Below are 12194 nucleotides of genomic sequence, written 5' to 3'. Positions count from 1 at the left end.
AATAGTTCTGGTGAGAAGCAATGGTAACAAAGAGGGGATACTACATCTGCATTTCAGCCAGCTAGACAGACACGGCTCAGCCTTGGTTAGGTCAAATTTCTATCCACTTCCATTCTTCCATTCGGGGGGGTGGGGGGTGGACAACCACCTACCATGCAAGGTTGTTGTCAGAGCTGTGCCAAAGCTACTTAGATTTTGCTTTTGTTAAAAAACAAAACAAAAAAACTTCTCACATTATGTGTTTTGTAATGCTCCCAAAGCACAGGGACTTTCCTGAGCTGTGCCTTGTGTTCTAGCTCATGAGATGCACTGGCTCCCAGAAATGTAAACAAACAAAAAACCAAACCCATCCTTTGGGGGTGGGCTGCATGCTCCCTCTGAACAGTGTTCAGTGTCCCAAGATTTTGATGAAAAATAGATTTGTTTTTAGCTGTGTATATTTATTGTTTTATATTGTATGATTTTATCTGTACCCTGAGATCCTAGTGATATAGGACGGGATACAAATGTTTTAAAAAATAAATAATTTTTTCGTGTTATTTGCATGCCTGTTCAAGGCCTAGGAAATGCACATTTTGAAATGAAAATTGAAGCCATTCCAGCTCTTAATAAAGGCTGTTAATTACTTTGCAAACTACAAGTGCCATAGAACCGATACAAGATAAAGAACCCCTAATTTAGCTCACTGGTCCAAATTTAGATCTACATATGCAAACTTCAGCTGAGTGAAACAAATGAAGCATGATCAAGGTGACAGTGAACATAAGAAGAACCATGTTGGATCAGAACAAGGGTCTATCTAATCCAACATTCTGTTCACACAGTAGCAGACCAGCTGTCAACCAGTGATCTTGAGAAATCCACTCCTGACCCCTATATTGCCTATTCTGACTAGGAGCTACCCTCCCGGGTCTCAGACATAGGCTCTTTTCCCTGGCTTGTTCCTTGAGATCCTTGAATGGCAGATGTCAAGGATTGACCCTGGGGCCTTCCATGGGCAAAGTATGTGATCTGCTCCTGAGCGGTAGCTCCTCCCTTGATAGATTATCCATTCATTATTCATGTAAGAGGCACATCTGTACAATGCCATTGGTGTGCAAAGAATAACATATCACATAAGGGACTGGCTCCTACTCTGATAAGTTTCCAAATAAAATCTAAGCAGAGATTTTAACACGTCTCGTCTGCAGCAGCACTGCAAACAGTGCTTTAAAGAAGGTCATTAGAACCTGAAGCTGCAGAAAATTCGCTATTCTAAGAGGTAACAAAGGCAGGAATATATTTTACCATAGTAATACTCTTCAAAGACACCGTACAGCAGATTCTACTAAAACTTCATGACAACACTACACACATTTGGTGTATTATGACATTCAACTATTTTAATTAAGTGTTGATCTCTGTTTCCACCCAGCTCTTATTTGAATAATTTTCTAGCTGTCCTGTTTAGTAGGACACAGTTTGCTAAATGCACTGCAAGCACAAGGAAATAAATGAATGATGCAAATCCTACTTGAATATGCACAACCATGGCCAAAGCTTCTTGAGCACCCAGAAACGCTTTTGCTCCTCTGCCATAGGCTGGGTGAGAATAATAATTGCGACTTACATTACTATTTTTTCTAAGGGCTCACATTCTGTGAAATAAATATTTATTTTGTTTCTTTTAAGTACGTAAGTGTGTGTGTGTGTTATTTTTAAGGGGGCTTTCCTTTGTCCCACATAATTTGCTCATAAAATACCCTTTCTCCCCCTTTTCCATTTTTTTTACTCCAGAAAAACAAAAAACTTGATCCTAGACATATTTAACTTGGAAAGACGTCCTGCTGACTTCACAGAATGTTCCAGTTTACATTCTTAGAATTGCAGCCCAAGAACCATTGCATTATTTAAAACATACAATAGAGCCAGTTTTGCACAGGGAATGATAATGAAATACAAGCAGCTAACTTATTCTTACACTAAAGGATATTCTAAAAAATAAATAAATCACCTTGCTTGTCTGTAGTCACTTATTGCCTGAAACCAATGCAGTTATAACTGTCTTCAGTAAACCAGAAATATTTACAGCAATTAAAATGTACACTGAACAATCTCTTCCATACATGGTTAAACAGGGGAAGCATGATGCACAAGCCACCAATAACAGACAAGTTAAGATCATGGTCGCTGAAAAGTGATATGCTTTTTACCGTATTAAAATGAGTCTGTCCTTCTCAGATGGATGGTCATCAAGCCACCGGGAATAACGGGCAATGGTCCATTCTGCTCTCTTTTATGGGCAATAAGTAAAAATAGGTAAAGTTTCTATAAGTTACATATATACTCAAAATACACCCCTGACATTTTCAACTACTAAACAAAAGTTAATGCCAGCAACTGATTGCTATAGGTGACTAGCATATATCGTAATAAAAGCAGATAGCGACGTGTCATAGAAATCTTGAGAAAATGTCAGACGATCTGCTATCAGTAGTAGTTTATTTATTTATTAAATTTATATACTGTCCCATGGCCGAAGCTCTCTGGGCAGTTTACAAAAGTTAAAAACAGTGAATATTAAAAAGTATACAAAATTTAATTTGTTGCTTAAAGGCCTGGGGCTTTAAGCACAATTGTTTCTCCCATTTGTTTGACTCTTGCTAACTGTGTTGGAAGAGTGTTGAAGAACAACACAGAACAAATTAAGTGGCCACTGAATGGGTCTCAACCAAATTTTGCTTACAGCTGGATTTAACTCTTATTTTATTTTGCTCTGTGATCGTTTTAGTCCACCTCCTGAAAGGGGGGGGGGGCTTCCAGATGAGGCTTTTATTGTACAATCGCCCAGCCTCAAACCCAGAATTTTACAGGAGTTCTAACGTCAGTGTCTTCCTTTCGTAACCCTAACATGCTTCCCCACTGCCTCTTCTGCCTTTTCTCTTACCAGAAAAAAAAACTGTTAAGGAGGGAAAGACAGAATAGCTGCACAACGCCTTTTGATTGTTAGCGCTAGGAAACCTCTAGACGGAAGCAGCCTAGATTTACATGTTAATTACATACTTTTTCCACTATTTCCAAACATTATTCTTTTTGCTGTTGCATTTTGATTTACTAATTAATAACGTGGAACTGAACAACAGGGAGATTAATATGATTAGCTCTTAGAGCAGAGGTATGGGCCATGGCCTGCTTCTCTAACAGCTTCTGCTTAGAAACATCACTTCTGTTCTACTGCCAGAAGATAAACAGAATGTAAAACTCCTGTGACCTTCTTCTGCCATGATCTTATAAAATCAAAACCAACAAGCTGCAGCTTGAATGTAAGTACAAACAGCACTTATGATGGCAACGATAGAAATGTTTCCCCCCTGTTGATGCAATATTTAGAAGAAAATATTGTATAACCTCATTACCTGGAATGGGGATTTTAATTCTGGTGGTGCTCTTGTAAATAAAAACTGAATAACAGTACTGAATGGAATTATATCTCCCACAGCTGGGCTATTGGCAATATGCTCACTAGTCTGGAACAACATTGGTCTGAGGGGAGAAAAAAAGCACATGTGATACGATATAGGTAAAAGGAAAAAAAATATTACGCTCCCATATCATTTAGTAACAAAATGCCTCTCCTGGGGTCCTTCTTGCACCTCCTACCTCAATGGAACCTTGGTCACACACTGGGACAGTTCGCATGATCACCGCAGCCCACCATGGCTTGTTGAAGCCATGGTGGGTTGCAGCACGTGCCAACATCCATTTTGAATATTCAAAATTATCTTTAAACCTGTCGTGGACTAGACTGCCCTTCAAAGAGGGCACAGTTTGAGACAGAGGACTGTCCTCTGTAAAGTAGGGCACACGGCTACCCTACCATTCTCTGATACAGAAAAAAGTAAAGGCATAAATAACGTTGATCGGCCTCCTTTTGGCCCCAGTTTCTTGGTGGGAGGAGGATTTTTCCCCTCCCATAGTGGTGAGTTTCTTTATTTTGTGACACAGAACTCAACTGGAACCACTGAGAACCAGAGCCAAAGCTATCTGCCCACAAAGAGACAGAAGCCAACAACGGGCTTCTAGTTTATTTACACTGCGCTAATAAAGGGAAAAAAGCATCTGAAAAACAAAGTCTGTTCCTTCCCATGCAGTTAGTTGTCTGCTGCTTTGCCTCTTATTCTTCATGCTCCTCTATTACTGAATTTGGTAGGTGATCACTTGTAGTAACAGCTTATTATTTTAATTAAACAATCCCCCAACACTGCATCTTAAATTCTCTGTTTTCACGGGGAGGGGGAACCCTTAGTGTGACTACACAGCTCATTATCATAAGAACTGAGATCAAAAACAAAAGCAAAAGGTACAATTTAGCTGACATTTGCATGACAAAATTCTCCAAGTCATAGTCACACTCTGAACAAAAACGTTAAAGGAAAAACACACGAATTTGTTGGTAATTTACATGCATTGCTGCCAGAAGGTTTTAATTAAAATCCCAGACAAATGAGAAGTCGGCAACTTCATTTAAAGGGGGGGGGGGGAAATAAATCCCATCGCCAGCTGTTAAAAACATTGCTAAAACATCGCTTACCTGAATGACCTTAAGAGCCTGTAGGACTTTCCCAGATCAGACACCCGCCTGCAGAGCGGAGCCACTGCTAACTCCATCTGCAGAAGAAAATTAATTGTGATTCAGTCTGGGATTCATAGTCCTGGCCCAGACTACAGTCAGGAATTGGGAAGAGCAGATCTTCAGCTATTGAACATCAGAGATCAGGGCTAGACCCAGGCTTCTCCAGCAGAATTTATGTCCCTAGAGGTTAGAACATGTGCTTTTTAGTCCAGTGTGGTAGTGCCAGGAGTGAAGGACAGGCATGTCAGTTCCTTGTTGGCATCTGCTCATTATCCAAGGATAGCCAAATGGCTAACAAGCTATATCTTCGTTAACACTGTGCTGTTATAGTTGATGGAGGACAAGGAATGGGTGTATTTAGCCCATAGGGGATGATTCTGCTCTTTGTTAGCCTCTTCCTATATCTGATTATTTTGGAACAGGGCGGAGTTCGGATTGTCATTGTCCTGCTATGATGATGCATCTGAATCACTGATATTTATTCAGCTTCTCTATTCATGGTTGGGAAGGACATTCTCTCCAGTCCTAAACTGGACTGACACTGATGATCTCCAATGTCCCCTCTAACTCTATAAGTCTACATTTTATATTACTGGCTCTAGAAGGCAGCAAAGCAGGGGCAGTTGCTGGGGTGGGTGGGGTGGCAGGTCAATAGGCGGATCCCATGGATGGTTTCTTGCAGTGGGTAGTAGGCAGGGGCTAAAATCCGGAAGGAGCCCTGATTGATTTCACATTTACACATTCCTCTGAGCGCTATGATAAACAATATACAGCAGATGGCAGTGATATTTCATCCCCAAAGGTAAATTTATTTATTAATTATTTATTTAATTACATTTATATACCGCCCCACAGCCGAAACTCTCTGGGCGGTTTACAACAAAGCCTTGGACTATCATGGCAGACTGCCTGGTTGGGGGCTGCTGAAGCCTGGTGTGTAGAGTTATCTCAACATCAAAATCCTGTATCAGAAAAAGGAGAAAGGGGATCTAGGCAGACCCTGATGATGCTACAAACACAGATGGTTCTCTTAGGCTCAGATTGCTGGCACAGCCAATAAATTAGAAACAGTGGAAAGAATTTTTGTGAACCGCCCAGAGAGCTTCGGCTATTGGGCGGTATAAAAATGTAATAAAAAAATAAAATAAAAAAATAAATAAGAATTGGATGAGATACATGGGTAGAAGAATGTTGTAAAATGGTTGCAGTGTTGGGACATAGGTGGGTTCACAGAGGCCCTGGCAAAAGTGTGATTTTCATCTTAGTATCTATGTTCGGATTTCTGTTCTCAGCATTTCAGCTCTCCTTCCTAATACGTAGCCTCATTTGAAAAAGGTATATAGAACTTCTAGCCAGAATATCTACACGATTGTCTTCATAATATGGTCCTGACTAGACCCTTAGATCATCTTCGGAGGCCCTCCTCTGGATGCCCCTGCCAAATGAAGTTTGGTGGATGGCGACAAGACCTTTACAGCTACAGCTCTCGATTTATGGAATGCCCTCCCCAAGGAGGTTTACTTAGCACCCCCAGTGTCACCTGTTCAGCAAAAATGTTTCTCTTCTTCTAGGCATTTTAGATTTTAATTATTGTGAGGCCTTTTAAATCTTTACTGTATTATTTATCATTGCTGCTTTTAACCTTTTTGGTGCATGTTTGCCTGGGGATTACTTGTTATAGAGTGGCATATAAACATCACAGACAGAGAGACAGAGAGACAGTAATTCCATCAAATTTTTGAAAATTCAGTGACATTAATGTCCCTCATTGTCATCCAATGTAATATGAGCTAGTTGCTTAACTAAACTGTACAGAGTGGTGAGGTTTGGGTCCAGGTTCCACATGAAAGACTGGAAGCCACTGGCATTAGCGCAAGCGTACATGAGTGGGCCAAAGGCCAGCTCTACGAAGAACTGAGTCAGCGGCACGCGTTACCAGTGTGTTTCTGAGCCCAATTCAAAGTGCTGTTTTTGACCTTTAAAACCCTAAACAGTTTTGGGACCGAGTTACTTGAATGACTGCCTTCACCCATATAAGCCTGCCCGCACTTTAAGATCAGAAAAAGAGGCCCTTCTCAGTAGTCCACCCATGAGAGCAATTAGGTGGGTGATCACACAAGAGAGCCTCCTCTGCAGTGGCCCCACACTTTTGGAACAAACTGCCATGCTCTGTCATTGCAGGCCTTTAAGAAGGCCTTGAAAACATACTATTTTGTCATGGCCTTCTAGTGATATGACTGCCATAGTTGCTGCCATTGCCATTGCTGTTGCTGCTGGTTTTTATTGCTATCTTATTGTGTATGTTTTTACTGTTTTTAATAGTTTTAACTGTTTTTATGTATTTTATTGCTGTAAACCACCTTAGGAGGGCTGAAAGGCAGCCAAGAAAGGGTTAAAATTTAAAAAAAGAATTCAAAGAGAAGATTCAAGGAAACAAGACCAGCTTGTTTCCAGGGGACCATCATCACAAGAAAGTGAACAGGCCTAGAAGGGATTGGAAGAATGAGGCCTAGGAAACAGAACACAAAGCCAGGAACTAAGAAGCCAAAGTGGGAAAGAAGACGGAAAAATAGCATTAGACAACCGAGATAAGAGAGGACTCAAATTCAATGGAATTTAGAACATCTTAAGCATTCAGCTTCCTACGGGCTCTCTGAAGGGAAGCAATAAATGGCAGCGGAGCAATGACAGGCAGACTCCTCACCACTAATCGGGCCTTAGCAATGAAAAGTGATTAATCTGATTTTGAGTTTTAGATCTTGAATGTGGTAGAACAAGACAGCTACACCCAGGGTTAGATCCTGGCTCTAGAATATCACCTTTATATGATATATATGTTGAATCTACACAGACAATGGAACAACTAAAAATATTGTATATCCACAAGCATTGCGAAATTAAACATATTAGAAACATCCGCTTTGTCTTTTCTTTCTTTTCAATTTAACCAGACTGAGCCACAGCAATGCGTGGCAGGGTACAGCTAGTATGATATATATGCTGAATATTCATTTTCTTTGCATATCTGTTTAAGTATTTCCCCTTATTTCAATTTCTGAGAAATAGGATCCAAACCTCCTCAGGCAGTGGAGCAGGATCCACTTTTCCACAGTAACAATTAAAAGCCTAGCTAGCACCACTTGCATGGGCTCTTCACATACCCCCTAATAATTGCCAACCAAGGATCAGGGGCTCACAAGCACGTGGGAAGGTCCATGCCGTAGCCACTCCATCCCCCAGATGACTGCCCTTTAAACCTCTGAGCAACCCCATAGAATGGAGCCATGGGAAAGTGGAACCCACGCCACTCATACAAAGAGCGCCACACTCCAAGTATTTGAATCACCAACAGCACAATTGTATGCAAGTCAGATACAAGCCTCACTGAGTCAAATGGGGCTTACTCCTAGAAACGTGGGGATAGGATGGTAGCCATAGAGACCAATCCTAAAGCCCTTAGACAGTGTCTGGAGGGGGGGGGCATAGGATTGTTTGGTTTACTGGCTCTGACCTTGGATCTAGTAAACAACACTCTCTGCCCCTCCCCTTTGAAGCCAACGCAGAGACAATTGCGCCAGCGACCTCTTCGCGCTTGGAAACCTGAACATGGAGATGGAGAAAAGGGGGGCGGTCCTGAAGGTGGGGAGGGGAGGAGACCAGGAAAGCTGCCTTATGCAGCTTCCTAGGCTTGCTCCTGCTCCGAAGGGCCACGGCTAGACGGGCAAAATTGCCCATCTAGGAAAACTGCAGGGCAGCCAGAGCAAGGAGGCAAAGATGGCCTCCGTGCTCTGGCTGCCCTGCATCAGGATACTTGGCAGCTTTGGACTCTGGGGACTGCCGACTATCAACATAGTCTCACATTCTAAAGCGGCTTTTATTGCCAAACTGAACAACTGAAACAACAGTTTATTCATTTATTCACAGGTCAAGACATATAACAGACTACTACTACTACTAAAATCCACAGACCACCAGCATCCTTTTCCTATATGTACAAGAGTTCTTTTACTGACCCTTAGGAGGAATCACCAAGCTTTTGCTTTCATCTCTACTCTATACATCCAAAAGGGATATATAATTTAACCCAGTCTTCTGGGCCAATTATTTGTGCTTTGACGAATGAAGACTGAATGCCTTCTGTATTTTTATTCCAGCTAATATCAATGTAACTATTATATTTGCTAGTTAATGTGGGTGTAATTTTGCCCCTCACTACATTCACAACCCTTGTCATAAGAGTATATTTTTTTGCTTCAGCTATGGAAAAATCTTTGTTTTTCCTTCATCCATTTCTGACTCCATCATGTTCACATTTCAGTCTCTTAATCGTACAGAGCTACATAGCATTTAAAGGGCAGAATATGACTCCCAACCTAAAATACTCTAAATTACTGTAACCTTAGTGCACTTGGCTTTGTTATACAGCAACAAAGCTCTTCATAATGAGTCGGTCAGAAGGTACTACAATTCCCTCACGGTATGTATAAATGTCAAGAAAATGTCACTGACCACAGAAAATCCTTTCCAGGCTGACCCTCAATAGTGAAAATTGAGCCATGTGTTTAGCACAAGTGATTATTTCCAACTTTCAAGAAATTTTCAAGTTCATATTTCTACAGGTGTCAATGTTCAGACTGTTAGATGTAAATACAGCCCACCTTCCTAGTAATTAGGGCCGGATCTACACTATTGCTTTAAAGCGCTTTATAACAGTTTTATTGCGCTTTAAAGCAGTTAAAGCGCTTTATAACTGTTATAAAGCGCTTTAAAGCAGTAGTGTAGATCCGGCCTAGGTTTCCTTGGGGCATGTCCCTACCACATTTAAGCTTTCTACATGACCTGGAAGTACATTAATCATTTGTGGGTACACATCCTGTCCACCATTTCTTGGTTGAGGCTTAGAAATTTCTCCCTTTCACACTTTTCCAATAATCAGTATGTCTTCTACTAAAATGGTAGCCATCATAGAATCATAGAACATTAGAGTTGGAAGGGGCCTATAAGGCCACTGAGTCCAACCCCCTGCTCAATGCAGGAATCCACATTAAAGCATATCTGACAGATGGCTGTCCAGCTGCCTCTTGACTGCCTCTAGGGTGGGAGAGCCCACAAGCTCTCTAGGTAACTGGTTCCATTGTCGTACTGCTCTAACAGTCAGGAAGTTTTTCCTTACACCCAGCCAGAATCTGGCTTCCTATAACTTGAGCCCATTATTCCATGTCCTGCACTTTGGGATGATAGAGAAGAGATCCTGGTCCTCCTCTGTGTGACAACCTTTCAAGTATTTGAAGAGTGCTATCATGTCTCCTCTAAGTCTTCTCTTCTCATGCCCAGTTCTTTCAGTCTCTCCTCATAGGGCTTTGTTTCCAGACTCCTAATCATCGCTGCCTTCTTCCAGCTTGTCTGCATCCTTCTTGAAGTGTGGTGCCCAGAACTGGACACAGTATTCAAGATGAGGCCTAACCAGTGTTGAATAGAGAGGAACCCATACCTCGTGTGATCTGGAAGCTATACTTCTATTAATAAAGCCCAAAATAGCATTTGCTTTTTTGCAGCCACATCACACTGTTGGTTCACATGCAGCTTGTGATCTACAACAATTCCAAAAACCTTCTCACTTGTAGTATTGCTGAGCCAAGCGTCCCCCATCTTGTAACTATGCATTTGGGTTTTTTTTCCTAGGTGTAGAACTTGGCATTTGTCCCTATTAAATTTCATTTTGTTGTTTTCAGTGTGAAATTTAATAGGAATAAATGCCAAGGAATAAATGCCAAGTTCTACATGTGGGAGAAAGAAACCAAATGTACAGTTACAAGACGGGGGATACTTGGTTCAGCAATACCACAAGCGAGAAGGATCTTGGAATTGTTGTAGATCACAAGCTGAATCCCAGCGAGGCTTCTTAGTGACAGCCTTATTTATTAAGGAATAAGTACATTTATAACCCATCGTTGTTCCATCATGGAACTCAAGGAGGCATTCATTCATTCATTATTGATTTATTAATAATACCTATATACCCTTAGATAAGATAAAATCTCTACATGGTGTTCCCAGGTGGCCTCCCATCCAGGTACTGACCAGACCAAGACCTGCTGAGCTTCAGCAAGATGGCTTGATCATGTGCCCTCTTACTATGCCCTGAAGCAATCCTATCTTTTCAGCACCAGGTGAAAACCTTCTTATTTTTCCTGCCTTTGAGTTGCTGCAACTGCTACTACTATGTGTTTTATCTTATAGGTGCTGGTTTTATGTGGTTTTAATACCTATCTCTGTTAATTTCTGTCATTTTATTATGTTCAATACTGGTGTTTGGTTCCTTTTAATTGTTAACTGCTCTTAAGAATCCTTTGGGATCAAGGAGTAGAATACCAATTGATATATAAATAAGTTCAATAAATAAGACTCCAACTTTCTGCATGGCCTGAAAGCACCTTAATTACCTGGGAATGCTTGTTAATTTTGTAAAGCAGTAGTGACAATAAGGTAGACTGCCCTGTCTCCTGAGTGGCTGCGGGAGTAAAGAGTTAAAGAATGAAGTATCTGGTTTTAGTTAGAATTTTATTGTTCAGAATAAGGGGAGATCTGGCCAGAGGATTTGCCACCCTGGACACCTGAAGGAAGGGTGAGTGGAGATATCTCCAGATCTTGGCGCCAGTGAGGCTCTTATCGGACCTCAAGGCCATAAACCAGCTCAGCCTGCTGGAAAGGAGGGGCTGCAGCTAGAGAGGTGTGAAAAACCATCTCCTCATCCGTGAGAGAAGGGAAAGGATATTTAGGTTGTGTGGTGGGTTGAGCTATAAAAGATGAAGAGAAACTGCCAGCCCTTTGTCTTGCGGTCGGATGGAGGTGGCCAGTTGCTGGCTAGGTCTCAAGACCTTACTTGGAGTAAGTAGTCAGACTAGTTAGGTTTTATTGTTTTATGCTATTGGGTTTCCATGCTATATAATGCTTTTGTACTCCTTTTAAGATACTATTCTGTTCTTCCCTAAATCCCTATCCTTACCTGTAACTAAATTTCTACCTCATTCAATTATGCTGCCATAATTAAATTAAATTATTGGATCAGTGATAAATCCATGGCTGCTGTGTCAGTACTTCTGTTCAGGTTCTCTCAGGCCTCAGGTTTCCAGAGGCCCTTGGGGATGGTGAAGGGGTGGCAAATTTGTACCACTTTCCCTTGGGCTACCGTTAAAAAATCCACTGTTACGTTTTTCCAATAATAGGCCTGCCTTGGACTATGCATCAAATTTTAAGAGTCTAGCTCACTGCAAAGTTTCCCTTTCTATTTGCCTCGATACATATTTTTTAAATAATCAGGACCCGGATCACTTTTGTAAACCGCCCAGAGAGCTTTTTGTAAACTGCCCAGAGAGCTACAGCTATTGGGCGGTATATAAATGAAATAAATAAATAAATAAATAAATAAATAAATAAATATCACTAGCAAAGTCTGAAAATGGGACAGTTCTACTCTAGCAGTTGGGGTGTTGTAGGTTGTATGGTACCAAATTTCAGCTTTTTGGATTGCCTGGAAGTACCTTAATATTTGGCTGTACATTTTGTGTCCTCTCTTTTCAGG

General features: G+C 41.2%; 1 protein-coding gene across 1 annotated transcript in view; it reads right to left on the bottom strand.

The window, feature by feature from the left end:
• COG5 (component of oligomeric golgi complex 5) overlaps nucleotides 1-12194 on the bottom strand; it is a 166089-nt gene that overhangs the window by 4026 nt on the left and 149869 nt on the right. The window contains exons 19-21 of the mRNA XM_063134149.1: nucleotides 4571-4647; nucleotides 3396-3522; nucleotides 2193-2272 (exon numbers count right to left, since the gene is read on the bottom strand). Of these exons, the coding sequence (XP_062990219.1) occupies nucleotides 2193-2272; nucleotides 3396-3522; nucleotides 4571-4647 (284 nt within the window). The remainder of the gene's footprint in view (nucleotides 1-2192; nucleotides 2273-3395; nucleotides 3523-4570; nucleotides 4648-12194) is intronic.

The sequence above is a fragment of the Elgaria multicarinata genome, chromosome 9, assembly GCF_023053635.1.
Source record: "Elgaria multicarinata webbii isolate HBS135686 ecotype San Diego chromosome 9, rElgMul1.1.pri, whole genome shotgun sequence".
Lineage (NCBI taxonomy): Eukaryota > Metazoa > Chordata > Lepidosauria > Squamata > Anguidae > Elgaria > Elgaria multicarinata.
The sequence above is the reverse complement of the archived record's forward strand: the minus strand, read 5'-3'. Positions and strand labels throughout refer to the sequence as shown.